Source organism: Hypanus sabinus, chromosome 27, assembly GCF_030144855.1.
Source record: "Hypanus sabinus isolate sHypSab1 chromosome 27, sHypSab1.hap1, whole genome shotgun sequence".
NCBI classification, from domain to species: domain Eukaryota; kingdom Metazoa; phylum Chordata; class Chondrichthyes; order Myliobatiformes; family Dasyatidae; genus Hypanus; species Hypanus sabinus.
This window is the reverse complement of record NC_082732.1, coordinates 32,574,688-32,591,620: the sequence shown is the minus strand read 5'-3', so window position 1 is coordinate 32,591,620 and position 16,933 is coordinate 32,574,688. Positions and strand designations below refer to the sequence as shown.

Sequence of the window (16,933 nt, the reverse complement as noted above, 5' to 3'; positions counted from 1 at the left end):
CAGTATTTTGTTAGAATACTTTTGGCATGAGTAACCTGCAGTAACACTGGCATCTACCTAACAATATGAATAATTGGCCAGGCCAAATCAAATCATGCAGCTTACTGATGTGTAAATATATTGCAAATCATTGTTATAGTTTGATTCTTGAAACTCTCTGCCAACAACACTTGGGACCAGAAATCCAGCAGTTATTCAAGAAGGTAACTCACCACTACTTTTAGGACCTGGGCCTTGCCAGGGCCTGTTTCCAAAAGATTAATAATGTAAAATAGGATGTGCTGGATAAGACCCTTTCCTTGCTCACTGCATTTTACTATACTTTTACTATCCTCCAGTCTTTGCTACTGCATTCAAACTGAAAACCAAATAGTGCTTGAGCAGTGACTAGCCCTCAGGTAGCACATGCCATTGCTATGTCCACAGACCTTTGGTTGCTGTGATTTTTTAAATTTAGAACTGCAATACGGTAACGGACCCCTCTACCTCAATGACCCCTTACCTCCCAATTACACCCATGTGACCAATTAACCTATTCACCCAAACATTTTGGAATGTGGGATTAAGCCAGAGCACATGGAGGAAACCCATGTGGTCATGGAGAGATCATACAACTCTTTACAGATGGTGGCAAAATTGAACCCACTTCACTAGTGCGTTACACTAATCGCTATGGTACTATGCTGCCCCATGACTGGAGAAATTGAAAAACAGTTCAAATGGACATAAATAAATGAAAACAGTATATTAATGATATAGTTAAAACATATTTAAATGATAAATTAAAACCTTAAATAATATAAGGAGAATAAAAACACTTGCCTTTTCAATTAAGGTTTAGCATTCTCATCAGAACAAATGGGGCTTTGCTACATATCTCATGTATGATTGCTATAAAGACTGGAGGTGCATCTGGCTCCATGGTTTGGTACCTGTTCTTCGTCCCTGAACATAGTGCTGAGTCCAGCAGTAGTGAGAGGTTAGATGTGTTACATTTGTCTTTCAGCTCATCTCTGATGTTGGTTTTGCACTGGAGAGTTCAGAGGTCTCTACCATGCCACCAGCAAAATGTTTCAGACTATATTTTTATTTTATTGGTAAATATTTCAATTAAAAATAATGTAGAATATTAGTTTTGAAAAATAATCTGTAGCATTTCTGTTAATAGCAAAGGGATAATGTGCCTGCTGTCCATTCTTGAAGTACTAAATATCTCATACCATCTTGGGAAATAGTTTTATGCAGTGTGATTCTTGCTGGGAACTGATTAGATAACCAAGAAATTTGTTTGGAACCAAGAATGCGGAAGGAGAAAATTTGATCCTAGTAGTTGAAGGTCAAGTTCTGAACTGAAGTATAGCACCTCTCATTAACCCACCTCTCTTCTTCAGCTATAGTTGATCTAATGAAGTAAAATAAACATTAAAATGTTGAGTACTATTTAATGGAAGAAATGATTGAGGACTGAAGGAAAATTATCATCCATCATAAATGCAACTTTTTTTTTGATCCTTGTAGTCATTCTGGAGAAGCCCATTCGAATTCCTAGATCACTTTCTGTAAAAGCTGCCAGTGTCCTGAAGGGATTTCTAAATAAGGTAAGAGACTAATCTTTGAAACCTTGATTTTAAGACAAAATGTCCACCTAAAGACAATAATGAGCTTTGAACAAAGAGGAGAAAATGAGCTGTTCACCTGATTGTTTTATTGCATTCAATGGCAACGATCAAAATCATGATGGATTTTGATAAAATTAATAAAGAGAAACTATTTTCAGTGGCAGAAAGGTTTGTGACTAGAGGGTATGGATTTCAGATGGTGGGCAAACTAGCAAGATGTAACATGAAAAAACACCCTTTAAGAAGCAAGTCCTCCCAGGAAGTGATAAAGATAGGTTCAGAGTAATTTTCCAAAGCAACTGGAATAATGCTTATAGCAAAAACAAGGTTAGTTGAAAAAAGATCAGAAGTGTAGATCTTTCAAAGAGTTGGGCGGATACATAATGAATTGAAAGGACCCCAACTGCACTGCAGCATTGGTATTTCCAAGGAAGGACAACATGTCTGGCAGTGTAATAGATCAATCATTTATGTTGACACTAGGAATGGAGTGAGCCTGAAGTACAAGTGTTATGAGGTGAGCTATGTTGAGCTGAGATAATACATCAACAAGAAATAGCCATGAATTTAATTGTGTATTTACAAGTTGAAAGAAAATGAGTATGCTTGTCTTTGTAAGTTGACTTGCCGTGAAACCTCAAAGTCCTTGAATTTGTATTTATCTATTATAAATACCTTTTGATGAAGCAGTGTCACCAGACATTGAAGTTCAGAGCTGGTCATGGTGGTCATGGTGAAGGAGAGGTTAGATCTTCAGTGGGTGCAAGAGCATCTGTGTAAAAATGTAGGTAGAGATAGGAGATCGGTAGATTGAGTAGTTTCATAATCCGTGAATGGTAGGTTGACAAGGGGGTGAAATGAGGTGACTAGTGAATTTGTGTGTGAGTGGGTGAGTGATGGTTGGTGAATAAGTTTACTTGAGGATTGCAAGCCTGGGTAGATGTATGGAATTACTGGGAGGACATAGGTTAGGCAGCTTGAAGATGATCTGGAAGAAAATAACTTAGAAGTTATCTGAGTTAAATTTCCAGTACTAGGCTGGGACAAATTCATTAAAAGGTTTTAAAAATTAAGCTTCACAGGCACAACTAAAGTCTTTTGCTACTGTAATGGCATCCAGACTGTGTTTTTCTGATGGAAATCCAGAAGTGACATCTAGATGTTGAGAGCCATTACAACCATCCTGCAGAAAAAAAGTTGCAGAACCTGTGAATTTTCCTCTAAGTTTTTGATTCATTTTTAATTTTTCCTAAGAGCCTTAGTACAGCCTAATATAATTAATCTGTGCAATTATTCTCTCCTGCTAGTAGTTAGCAAGGCCTGGTAAACAGTGGTGTTATAGAGTCATAGAACACTACAGCACAGAAACAGGCCATTTGGCCCATCTAGTCCATGCCAAACCATTAGCCTAGTCATATTGATCTCCCCCAGGACCATAGCCCTCCAGCCCCCTCCTCTCTATGTACCTATTCAAATACCTTGCCAAATTTTTCTTAAATATTGAAATGAATGGCGCATCCACCCACTTGTGCTCACAGCTCGTACCATTCTCTGAGTGAAGAAGTTTCCCCTCATGTTTCCCCTAAACATTTCACCTTTCACCCTTAACCTTTATCCTCTAGTTGTAGTCTCACCCAACCTCAGTGGAAAAAGCCTGCTTGCATTTACCCTATCCATACCTCTCAAAATTTTGTCCTCCTCAATCAAATCTCCCCTCCGTCTTTACATTCTAGTGAATAAAGTCCAAACCTATTCAGCTTTTGCCATTAACTGCAGTACACAAGTCCTGGCAACATCCTTGTAAATTTTCTCTGCATTTTTTCAATCTTATTTACATATTTCTTCTTGTCTTTATGGTCCAGAATTAAATTATAAATTAAAGCCAAATTGATGGTATACTGTATGAGGACACCTTTGTAAAAGCATAGTATTGACTAACTCAAAAAAATTGGAAAGGATCATAAATTAGCTAGGAGAACTATGAAAAAATAGCTCTACTACTTTTGAAATGAATATTTTTCAACATCAGATTATTGTCTTTATAATTCAAACAACAAAGCTGTATTTGCAACTTTTTAGAAGTGATTTCTTTCCTTCATAATTCAAGAATGTTTACATGGTGTTCCACATTTTCTTGTTATTTCTTCAAACCTTTTTTCACCAATCAATTATACTGCGGAATAGCTCACAACCAACTAAAAATAAATATATAATTTAAGTGACCATAAAGGTATCATCATAAGTAATCATAAATTGAGTAATTTTGGACTCTTGAGATCCAGGTTTTAAAATTTAACAGTTGTTCAATTTTTCTTCACTTCTGTCCCACTGAGGCACGAAAAAAATGGTAGGAAAAGGGAACTGTGGCTGACGAAACATGTGAGGCAACTTGTCAAGAGGAAAAAGGAAGCATATGTTATATATAAGAAGCAGGAAGTAGGAGGGGCTTATGAGAAATTTAGGGTAGCCAGGAAGGAGCTAAAGAAAGGACTTAGGAGAGCTCGAAGGGGGCATGAGAAGGCCTTGGCATGTAGGATTAAGGAGAACCCCAAGGCGTTCTATGCGTATGTGAAGAATAGGGGGATGATGAGAACGAAGGTGGGACCACTAAAGGATAAAGAGGGCAACATGTGCCTGGACGTGGAGGAGGTTGGGGAGGTCCTAAATGGATACTTTGCTTCATTATTCACAAGTGAAAAGGATCTTGATCAGGATGAGGTCGAAGTAGAGCGGGCCTGTGTGCTGGACAGTGTGGCGATTAAGGAAGAAGAAGTGCTGGATCTTCTTAAAAATATTAAGATTGATAAATCCCCAGGACCGGATATGATACACCCCAGGTTGTTGCAGGAATTGAGAGAAGATATCGCAGGAGCATTAGCTGTGATCTTTGAATCCTCTTTGGCTGCAGGGAAGTGCTGGAGGACTGGAGAATGGCAAATGTAGCTCCCTTGTTTAAAAATAGTAATAGGGAGAAACCTGGGAACTATAGACCAGTGAGTTTTACGTCAGTGGAATGCAAACTACTGGAAAGGATTCTTAAGGATAGGATCTATGAGCATTTGGAGAAGTACAGTCTACTCATGGATAGTCAACATGGCTTTGTGAAGGGAAGATCGTGCCTCACGAGCCTGATTGAGTTTTTTGAAGAGGTAACAAAAGAAATTGATGAGGGTAGGGCAGTGGATGTGGTCTACTTGGACTTTAGCAAAGCATTTGACAAGATCCCTCATGAGAGACTCATCCAGAAAGTCATGAGGCATGGGATAAGTGGAACCTTGGCTCTTTGGATAAAAAATTGGCTTAAAGGAAGAAAGCATAGTTGTGGAAGGAAAGTATTCTGCCTGAAGGTCGGTGACTAGTGGAGTGCCGCAGGGACTGTCCTGGGACCCCTGCTATTTGTGATTTTTATAAATGACCTGGATGTAGAGGCAGAAGGATGGGTGAGTAAGTTTGCGGATGACACAAAGATTGGAGGAGTTGTGGATGGAGCTGTAGGTGTCGAAGGTTACAAGAGGATATAGACAGGCTGCAGAGTTGGGCAGAAAAATGGCAGATGGAGTTCAATCCGGACAAGTGTGAGGTGATGCATTTTGGAAGGACAAACCAGAAGACTGAGTACAGGATTAATGGTCAGTTACTTAAGAGTGTGGATGAACAAAGGGACCTTGAGGTTCAAATCCATACATCCCTCAAGGTCGCTGCACAGGTTGATAGGGTAGTTAAGAAGGCCTATGGGATGCTAGGCTTAATTAACAAGGGGACTGAGTTCAAGAGTGGAGAGGTCATGTTGCAACTCTACAATTCTCTGGTGAGACCGCACTTAGAGTATCGTGTTCAATTCTGGTCACCTCATTATAGGAAGGATGTGGAAGATATGGAGAGGGTGCAGAGGAGATTTACCAGGATATTGCCTGGATTGGAGAACAAGTCATATGAAGCAAGGTTAGCAGAGCTGGAACTTTTCTCTTTGGAGTGTAGAAGAATGAAGAAGACTTGATAGAGGTCTACAAGATTATGAAAGGCATAGATAGAGTGGATAGTCAGTACCTGTTTCCCAGGGCACCAATAGCAAACACCAGAGGGCAAAATTACAAAATTAAGGGAGGGAAGTTTAGGGGAGACATCAGGGGTAAGTTTTTTTACACACAGGGTTGTGAGTGCCTGGAATGACTTGCCAGGGATGGTGGTGGAGGCTAAAACATTAGAGGTATTTAAGAGTCTCTTGGACAGGCACATGGATGAAAGAAAAATGGAAGGTCATGGGGTAGTGTGGGTTTAGTACTTTTTTTAAAGGATTATAGGGGTCGACACAACATGGAGGGCTGAAGGGCCTGTACTGTGCTGTAGTGTTCTATGGTTCTAAGCGTTTAGCTGAAAACTTTGCAGAAATTATAGACATTTATTTGGATAAGAACTGTTTGCTTTTATAATTTTCAGCCTAAATTGTTAAGTTTGGAAATAAGTTTCAGGGTGTAATATATCCTGAACAAACTGTACTGAATGGGAATTTTGGACTCTTAACATATGCTGGAAATATGTACGAGAGGCAGAGGGTACTAGCTTGTCTGTGGGGTGTTCCAAAATCCTCTCCACTTTGGCCAACTTACAACCCTTCCTCTTGGGATACCTGTTTATTCTTTGTTAACCCTGTCAAAAATGTGTGTTATGTCCATAGTGGGTAGTTCTTAATAACTGGAAAAATTACAAGGTTGCCAGCCTACTGTAGTGTTCAAGAATTGGCTACAATCCCATGCTGAAAATGAAGCTTATAAAGTGAGATATAGAGCCACATCTGGAGGTTCAGAGCTGCCTTCATTCCATGGGACCATATATTCCCACTCATTAATGCATACTCTTAATTAGATGCTGGATTTGATCTGTATTCTGCTTAAGGCCAATAGACACTGTAAATCTTGCATACTGTGCTTTCTAATACACTGCAACTTCTGGCAAAACCTCCTCTGGAGTGCTTTATATGGCATGACTAGTTAAGGGGCAATTTAGTGGAAGAATTTGTCAAATTCAGGTTATATTTCCAACTCATGAAATTGTAAATGTCAAAATTATATTATTATTGCAATTGAATCTGCACTTTTCCCTTGTCTATCACTTAGTGCATAAATAGTGGATTTCATTGCTTAGTACCCAGATAGAAGATTATATTAAAATGTAGCATTTGTATTTCCTTCCCTGATTATTGCCAATCAAAATGGATCAATGTGTCTCAATTTACCCTCATTAATTTCCCTATTGTGCTGAGACAGTGCTATCTGACAGGGAGCTCCATGCTTAGCTTATCAATAAGTAGCAACTCATCAAGTGAACTGAAGGAGCTGCAATGAGTTGAGTTCCTCTCGTGTATTCACTTTGTAATGATTCTCAGGTATTGCTGGTTTGTGATATTGTCAATATATTGTGTAATAACCAAGCAGACCAACAGTCAAGGAAATTGTTGAGTGTGGGGAATTAAGTGCAGTAGCTAGAAGATGTACTCCAGAAGTGGTGGTTCTTATTATCAAACGATAGGTGCAAACTTTGTCTTATTACTATTGTTAAATTGGGATATTTTATTTAAATCTTAAAAAATGATTGGATGATAGAAAAAATAGTTCAAATAATATTACAAGTGTTAAATAAATGAATTCGTTAATCTAAACTAGATATCAAGTAAATGGAGAAGTAAACTAATAGAATATATAAATAAATTGGCAAAGGCAGTCTTAAGATCGTGCATTTGATCAGCTTCAAAGAAATATACATTGGTCACCAGTAGTGAAACAGATGAATCAAGAGTTTAGTCTTAAAGGCAGTTACATAGTTATAAAGGGAGAATTCACGAACATAGAGTGAGAAATTATTTTAAATGTTATGATTGTAGACAAGAAAGTAATATAAATAGAACTCATAAGATGTATACAACTGAAAAATAACAATTACAAGAAAAGAGATGCATCTATGACTAACTAATAAGATTAAACATGATATTTTGTTGGGAAAAAAGCTGACAATATTGTGAAGAATAGCGATAGGCCTGAGAAATAGAGTGTTTTAAAAGCCAGCAAAAAAAAACAACTATAAGTTTAATAACATGGGAGAAAACAGAATATCATGGAAACATTCAACCTATCAAGTCTGTACCAGCCTTATGCAAGAGCGGTCCACAAAGCCCCACTACCCTGCCCTCTCTCCAAAGTTTTTGAAATTCTTACACAGATACTCAAACACTTCTCCTTTACACTACTATTATTGGCAGGCGTTCCAACCCTAACCATTCTTCGTGGAGAAACATTGTTCCTCCTGTCACTCTGGTTCTTTTGCCATTTACTTCATTTTATGCCCTCAATTTTTGAACACCCCCCCCCCCAACAAGTAGGAACAATTTCTCCACTATTTGTGTAACTGCTATCCCTACATCCTCCTGTGTTCCAAGAAGAACAGCCCCAGCTTCTCCAGTCTAAAGACCCCTAACCCTCAAATAATTTAAATAAGTCCTGAACTAGACACAATATTGAAATCACAGCCAAACCAATATTTTATAAAGGTTTGCCATAATTTCCCTGCTCTTCTATTTTATGACTATTTACGACTATTTGTTTACCTTTTAAGCTACTTTCTGGATCTGGTCTGCCATTATGTACATATTCCTCTAAATTTCTGTTCTTCTACCTCTTTATAGTAATACATCCATATTCTTGCCAAAAAGTAAAATTTCACATTACTCAGCATTGTTTCATTACTATCTATGCCATAGCCACTAGCCTATTTAAATCTTCTTTGTAAATTAGTATCTCTTCACTGTTCACTAAACCAACAAGTTACAGCAGCATGCAAAAGTTTGGGCACCCCTGGTCAAAATTTCTGTTACTGTAGAAGATGAACTGATCTCCAAAAGTCATAAAATTAAAGATGAAACATACCTTTCAACATTTTAAGCAAGATTAGTGTATTATGTTTGATTTATACAATCTTAGAGTGAAAAAAAGGAAAGGAGCACCATGCAAAAGTTTGGGTACCCCAAGAGATTTGAGCTCTCAGATAACTTTTACCAAGGTCTCAGATCTTAATTAGCTTGTTAGGGCTATGGTTTGTTCACAGTCATCATTAGGAAAGGCCAGGTGATGCAAATTTCAAAGCTTTATTCAAACCTGTTTTCAAACCTGACTCCTCAAATCTTCTTCCAACAATCAGCAGCCATGGGCTCCTCTAAGCAGCTGCCTAGCACTCTGAAAATTAAAATAAATGACGTCCACAAAGCAGGAGAAGGCTATACGAAGATAGCAAAGTGTTTTCAGGTAGCCGTTTCCTCAGTTCATAATGTAATTAAGAAATGGCATTTAACAGGAATGGTGGAGGTCAAGTTGAGGTCTGGAAGACCAAGAAAACTTTCCAAGAGAACTGGCTCATAGGATTGCTAGAAAGGCAAATCAAAACCCCCGTTTGACTGCAAAAGACCTTCAAGAAGATTTAGCAGACTCTGGAGTGGTGGTGCATTGTTCTACTGTGCAGTGACACCTGCACAAATATGACCTGAATGGAAGAGTCATCAGAAGAAAACTTTTCCTGTGTTCTTAACCACAAAATTCAGCATCAGAAGTTTGCAAAGGAACATCTAAACAAGCCTGATGTATTTTGGAAACATGTCCTGTGGACTGATGAAGTTAAAATAGAGCTTTTTGGCCGCAGTGAGCAAAAGTATGTTTGGAGAAAAAAGGGTGCAGAATTTCATGAAAAGAACATGTTAAGCACAGGAGTGAATCGATCATGCTTTGGGCTTGTGTTGCAGCCAGTGGCACGGGGAACATTTCACTGGTAGAGGGGAGAATGAATTCAATTAAATACCAGCAAATTCTGGAAGCAAACATTACACCGTTTGTAAGAAAAGCTGAAGATGAAAAGAGGATGGCTTCTACAACAGGATAAAGATCCTAAACACACCTCAAAATCCACAATGGACTACCTCAAGAGGCACAAGCTGAAGGTTTTGCCATGACCCTCACAGTCCCCCGACCTAAACATCATTGAAAATCTGTGGATAGACCTCAAAAGAGCAGTGCATGCAAGACGGCACAAGAATCTCACAGAACTAGAAGCCTTTTGCAATGAAGAATGCGTGAAAAGAATTGAAAGAGTCTTAGCTGGCTACAGAAAGCGCTTACAAGCTGTGATCCTTGCCAAAGGGGGTGTTACTAAGTACTGACCATGCAGGATGCCCAAACTTTTGCATGCCACTGTATGAGATATCTACAAATATAAAAGTGTACCCTGAAACAAGATCTTGGACTTTATAAATTATGGCAAACCTTTATAAAATATTGGTTTGGTTGTGATTGCAATATTGTGTCCACTTCTAGACAATATGCTCAAGAAAAAAACGTGAAGGCTTTTGGTGAGGCTGCAGAAAAGACTTGTTTAAGTTATTTGAGGGATGAAGGTCTTTATCCTGGAGAAGGTGGATTATTCTGCTTGCAAAAGAGGAGGATGTGAGGAGATCAGTTACACAAACAGAGGAGAAATCGGTCCAGTCCAAATAATAAGTGTATATTAAGAAAGGCAGTTGTTCTTGTCCTGTGGCCTGGGGAACTCCACTGCATACTTCCTTCCAATCTGAAAAATATCCCTTTGCTATAATTCTCTTCTTACAGTTGCTTAGCCAATTGTCTCTCTCTGTTGCTCTTGCCTCTTTTATTCCTCATCTTTTAATCTTATTGATATCTATCAAAATCCCTTTTGGAAGTCTGTAGATTCTATATTTAGCACATTTCCTTTTTCAGCCTTACTGGGCCTCCTCAGGTTACAGCAGGGTTCCATTCCTGTGAACTCTTTGTAACCTGAACAGTTCACAAGTCAGAAATGCAGACATAAATCAAGTTCCCACATGGCAGAAAATGCCTGCAGTCCTGCAGCAGCCAACAAATCTATCCCACCAATTTCCCAAATGATTGTTCACATGCACAGCTGTACATAACTTGAATGTTCATAAGTTTGGGGAACCTGTATTGGTTATTTCATAAAAATTATATCAAGTTAGTTGGACACCACTTGCCTTTAACAGTTCCATGCTGGTTTTCTCTAATCTGTCCACACTTGTCCAAAAGAATTACTAATTCTGCCTCGAATTGATATTTTCTGTATTTCCTCATCAGAGGAGCTAACTAGATTGTAATTACTGAGTTTATTCCCACACCATTTTTGAATAAGTGTGTAATAAGTGCAGTTTTCCTTTTCTCTGAACCACTATGTATTGAGAAGATTGTGTCTAGGGCTCTGTACTTCCTCCCTTCTCTTGGCCACCTGAAATGCATTCCACCCTGACTAGGTGATTTATCCACTTTAAGTTTGGCTATTCTTTTCAGTAAGTTCACATGTCTATAGAATATTTATTTCTTCATTTATATTTGCTACCAGTTGTTTATCATGTTCTTTCTGGAATTTCTATTTTACTAGCCCTCTGAACTATCTGTAATCAGCCTGGTTCTTTCTTGCATTAAGATGACATGTCATCTACCATGTGCTTTATTTTCCTGCACTATTTTGCTATCTTTTTGGTCACTGGGGAGCTTATGTGTGTCAGTATGCAATGAAAATAATAATTTGTTATTATCTCCAAGTGTATAAAAAGGAAGAGTGCAGCAAAAGTAAACTTTAGTCTGCTGGAAGCTAAGCCAGTGGAATTAATGGGAATAATAAAATGACAGTTACACTGAACAAATGTTTTGTATCTGATGTCTCTTCGAAACCCTATGGAGCACAGCAGGCAATAGCCTTCCCGAAAATACTCATCAACTATTACTCTTTGGTTCCTGCTCCTAAGTCATTTTTGGATCTAATTTCCCACCCTGCTTTGCATCCCATGGGCTTTCACTTGTGGGATCTCATGAAAAGAAAAATTGCTTCAGAAGTACCAGGGTTTCCAAAAGGGTGTTTGAATAAAGTATGATTCAAAGGGTTGGGGGATTGTTCACTGACAGGAAGAAGTGAGTGGGGGTAAATGGATGATGATCTTATAACGACACAGTTCTTAGAATGAAACTATTCAACTCATCAGGTTCATTCAATTCCCAAGGCATCAATCCCATTAGATTCATTTCCCTCTCTTTATTCCCCTGTATCAATGCAACAGTTCTCTAACACATGCCCATCGATTCCCCTTTGATTTGTTTTGCCATTAAACATGCATTAAAACATAACTAACAATAACCAATTAATTTAGCAGCATGTCTTAGGAATGTGGGTCAAAATCTGTTTCCAGATAAGAACCACACACTCACAGCAAGAAAATGCAAATTCTCTTGAATGAAAGTGGTCTCTTGCATAGATAACTCTAATGCCTCCTATTTCTTGGGTTGTTTTTTTTTAAAGCAGCTGGAATTTTCAGTGGATTTGTGCTGAACTTCAAGAACTTGAGCTATAAAAATCTAGATCTTAACTACTGACAAACAGGCATTGCAAATTAAGATTTTTGAATAAAAATATCCAAAGAAATGATGGGTTAGTTATTTTGATAAAACTCTGAAATCATGTTTTTAAGCAACATTGGCTCTAAGTGAATTCTTTTATCCACAGATGTGACAATTTCAAATGTCAAAATGAAGCTGCACAAATTGTAGTATCTTTTGTACTGGATAACGTTAAACCTTGTATCCAAGTATTTTAGCTGTCTGAGTGTTGGAGCATTTATATCTTTGACCAGACAGTGTAATAGATTTCATATTAATTGTTCACAGGACCCTAAAGAGCGACTTGGGTGTCAATCACAGACAGGGTTTGCTGACATCCAGACTCATACCTTTTTCCGCAGCATAGACTGGGATCTGGTGAGTAATAAATCTTTGGCAGGCTTCCAATCATTTGTTGTTCTAGATGGACAGATAGCCTTCCAGATTCCATCCCTTGCCTCATGGAGATAATCAAATGACCTCTTGATATATCCTTATTCTTATAGAAAAGGCACATTGCTCTGGCATAATTGATTTATGAGAGAATAATAGTAATCTGGTAATAACCTGAGTCATATCATTCTTACTTTGTGGACTATTAATGGTAATATATCCATGAACTTAAATAATTGTGACCAAAGAATGAATTACTGCATCTTATCCGATAAAACTGGGCTAAGGATTAGACAGTTAAGTTTTAATTTGGGGTATGTACTTATGGCTGACTAATACACTCAGCTATTTCCCTGCAAAATCACTTGCTTATCCACAAAACTGTTCATTTGGATAGAAGACTTTTTTTAATTAAGGAAAGGAAAATGAACAGACACAGCAATGGAATTCACACATTGTAGTTCTGTGTCATTGACCCTCAACATGATAATGATCTCAGAGCACTCCATAACAGTAAAAGCCGGAAATAAAACTGGATCAGTTAGTTAAATGTTATAATTTAAAATAGTTATAATGTCCTCTCAGTAATCTAACTTTTTAACAGACTTTGAGAAATAAAGGAGTTGCCTTTATATCAGTGCTTGCAGACCAGAGGAACAAGAACATATCTTCTAGGTCCTATAATCACCAATAAGCCTGACTTTTCCAACACAACATCTGTGTGAACTGACTTCTCCTCATCCCCCACCACTACCATCTGCTTCCCCCTGCCATGAACACCATTGGCTCCCTCAAACAATTGCTATCTGCTCCCCACCAACCTTCCATCTGTTTTCCACAAACCCACCATCTGTTCTTTCTCCTGTCCTTCACTCCATCCCAACCCATCTTCCACAATCTGGATCCTTTCCTTGTGATCCAGATTCCCTTCTATCACACTACCCCACTCCACATTCCTGGCATTGTAGGTGTCAGTCTTTAGAATTGACTTCTGGCTGAAATGTGTCTGTGGTGTTGCAAGTTGCTTGTAGGTAGGAACACCAAAATAAACAAACCACTTCCCACTATTTACCCCACAATCCTAAACTTGCTCTAATTCCAACCTTATTACCCTGACCCTGCTTCTGTACTAAACTCACCTGCAGTCTAAAATCAAGATTAATCTATCAGCTGAAATAACTGCTTCACTCTAAGTCTGTTTAGTGGGAAGTGCACTTGCACCTTTCGTGCAAATTGTTTTAAGATGTCCATATTGCTGTTAAAAAGAAGACATTTCTATTTGTGAATTATTTTTAACCAGTGTTACTAATCTGAAAGCCACAGGAATTAGAATACTGCTGCTGTTCTAATGAATATAACAGTTGGAGCTAGTACTTGTTGAGAGGAGAATGACCTGCTTAGAGATTAGTGTACCAAGGTATTACTGTTGTAGATTTCTCTTCCTACTTCAGCTACATTAGGTAAGGCAGAACATTGTCACCTTTGGATAATAATTTAGTTGTCAAGAGCTTAAAGTGACCACAATGGCAGTGGTGACAGTTTGGTTACCATTGTGAAGGAACACAGATAATGATTTAGTAATCATATAGCCTCAGTAAGTTAATGTGACTTCTCTATCTTTTCTACATCCATTATAAGTAGTAGGATTAACCAGATAGTTTTTAAAATAAGAAATAGATAACCAAGAAGAAAAGCCATTCCTTCGGCTACAAAAGAGGTGGAGAAAAAACAGAATAAACATACTTGGAATTTTAGGATTTTTAGATCGAGAGAAGTAAAATGCTGAACAGTTTTGATGTCCTGGAAGTGAATGGGAATAAAAGAGGATACAGGAGGCACAGGTGATTCATCTGGACCTAATAACAAAACTTGCAAAATAGCAATGGGTCAGGATATTTTCATAAATAACCTCCCTACTCTTGGTAAAATCTCAAAATTAACTATGAATAAGCAGAGTTTTCAGTGCCATACTGCCAGGATATTACTTTAAATTAAAAAAAATAGACTTTTTTAGCATACATTTAATTTTAATTTATTCCTGCAAAAATATTTTCACCTTGATTTTTAATGCATGACTGACTTGGTTTACATTACTATTTCACAGTAGGATACCTTCATTCCTGGTTCACATATTTCCTTCTGAAGGACGCAAATATCAATCCATGTATGCACACTCTGCTATTCCCTGCATCAGGTATCAGCAGGTGGTGATTTGTGAATGCTAACTGCCATAGCAACAAATAGATTGTCAGGGTATAAGCCATCTGAGTGGAATCCATGCCTGCTTTACACTGCAGCATCTCTCACTTCAACTTAATGTGGAACCTACCCTTCCAGAGTGTGGGGTACTTTTGGAAGGTAGAATTCAGTCTGGTCATACTGTGATTGGAAGGAAAGTTCGAGTGGATGCTGAGTTCATTTTGGAGTCCAACTGGTTGTGTAAATGAGGTACTGAATGTCCCAATCTGTCACAGTGTCACTTGAGGAATCTTTGTGCATGGCCTGGTTGTATCTTGTTAGTGTCTGCATGGATTGCGTTACTTTGAGCTGCTCATAAACTCTGAAGTTTGGATTATCTTTTGGACTGACACTGTAAATGACAAGAGATTTGCAAATCAGCCTCCTGAAAGCACTTTATAGAAACTGAGAAGGAACTTTATAGGTACTAAAATGAGACACTTTGCCTAAAGCTAATCTGCAGAAAAACACTCCCTTTGTTATCTACTATATAAAAAAAATAGAAAAAAAACATTTACAAAGGATGTAATTACATTGTAACGTAGCTTTCTATTGAAAGTGAAGTTAACAAATGTGTCAAAATCTCTCTTTATTTCAAGGCAAGTTGATGTTTCTTATAAACAAATTTGCAACATTTGAAAAAGCATATTATTAACACAATTAATCTGTATTGAATTCTGGCCATATAAGCTTTCAGAATTCTATGTTGTTAGTCTGCTTAGCTCTGCTTCTTTATTTCTTTATACCCATTTTGATGTTAACTAAGGTGAAAAAATGTTGACCCTACATTATGAGGAATGGTTCAAAAGGAATAATTGGTGTAAAAGTGGCACTTGAGCACTTGACCTGGAGAGCACTGTGTCACTCACAGAGGTTAGAGTATTGTTTGGACTGATGTTATGAACAAGACATAATGCGAAAGCTTTGGATGCAAGAAACATGCAGCGAGTATGGAAAGGCACAATTTTGTACAAGAAGTGAGGAGATCTTAATATACTACTTAGAGTAGGGAAGCTAGATCTAGAATTTCCTCAAGAATAAGGAAGCTTAAATTAAGTATTAATCCAGAACCAAGCTAACTATGTGACTGAAAATACTTATGGCTATCTCATGATTCTAATATAGAGACTTGTAAGATTTCACTCTATTTTAAATACAGATTGGACAAAAGACAAATTGTTACTCCAAGTCACCATTTATAATAGTATATTATAAGAATAATGTCAGTTTAGTTGCCAATGACTGTTGACAGTAATCTGTACCTTCCATCCAAGTTTCTAAAAGAAATATCAAAGATTTGGTGCAAAATTGTCATTAAAGGAGCAATTGTTCTTATTCACTAGTAGACCAATGAGCTGATTTTAGTGATGATGTAGCCATGGGTCAGGTTGAGCTGTGGGAAATCTTGTCCAAATATGTCCTGTGATGGGGAAGACAGTTCCTCTTCATCAAATTGTCCTATGCATTTTAATCAATTGTCATTCCAGCCATATCCACATATTACTGGTAAATATCAACAAGTCAAGTAATTCCACACAGTGTTGTCAAACATGAACTTCCTGAACTCAACAGTGAAGGCTTAAACTTTCAATACACTCTGCTGCTGATGCAGAAGAGGTGGATCTTGCTCAACTGACAAGCATTTATAGTTGGATTTTTTTTTCAGATCCAGCTCCCAGATTAGACCTGGGACAAATTTATCTGGCCATTGATTTCAAAGGAGATAGTGAGGCTGTGGGAAAGTAAGATATAAAGTACATTGTTTGCTTAAATAAATGGTAGTTTGTTTAATATATTCAATTATTTAATTGTTTTAGTTTTTCTTCCGTTTCTCTAATTTTTTATTCGCCTTTTAATACCCCTTACAAGTTTTTGAATGTCAGAGGCAGTCAGAAACATTTAAAATCTTGACAACCTGGTCAAGATTTTTATATCAATCCATTATATTGTCTGAATTTTTGCTGTCACTTAGACTCTATGCCTGTGTTGTTCACCTCCAGGATGCTTCACTCCAGTAAAGTAAGACCTCTAAATCTGGAACTTAGGAAGAATAGCATTTGTGAGAGGCAGGCAAAAATTAGGCCATAATGTTCATTAATACTGTTTACACTATTTTCCACCTCTGTGGAATTGCAAATGTGTTCACACAAATGCTACTCAGCAGATGCTTAAAATGCCACTGAAATATTTCAATTTGTCTTAAACCACCTCCAGTTTATCAATCTTTAACACTGCAGGATTTCAATA

At 37.7% G+C, this 16,933-nt stretch overlaps 1 protein-coding gene across 2 annotated transcripts in view; it reads left to right on the top strand.

The window, feature by feature from the left end:
• prkcz (protein kinase C, zeta) overlaps positions 1-16,933 on the top strand; it is a 375,947-nt gene that overhangs the window by 289,537 nt on the left and 69,477 nt on the right. For both annotated transcript variants that reach the window (XM_059952188.1, XM_059952187.1), the window contains exons 15-16: positions 1,519-1,598; positions 12,344-12,433. In XM_059952188.1, coding sequence (XP_059808171.1) covers positions 1,519-1,598; positions 12,344-12,433 — 170 coding nt within the window. The remainder of the gene's footprint in view (positions 1-1,518; positions 1,599-12,343; positions 12,434-16,933) is intronic.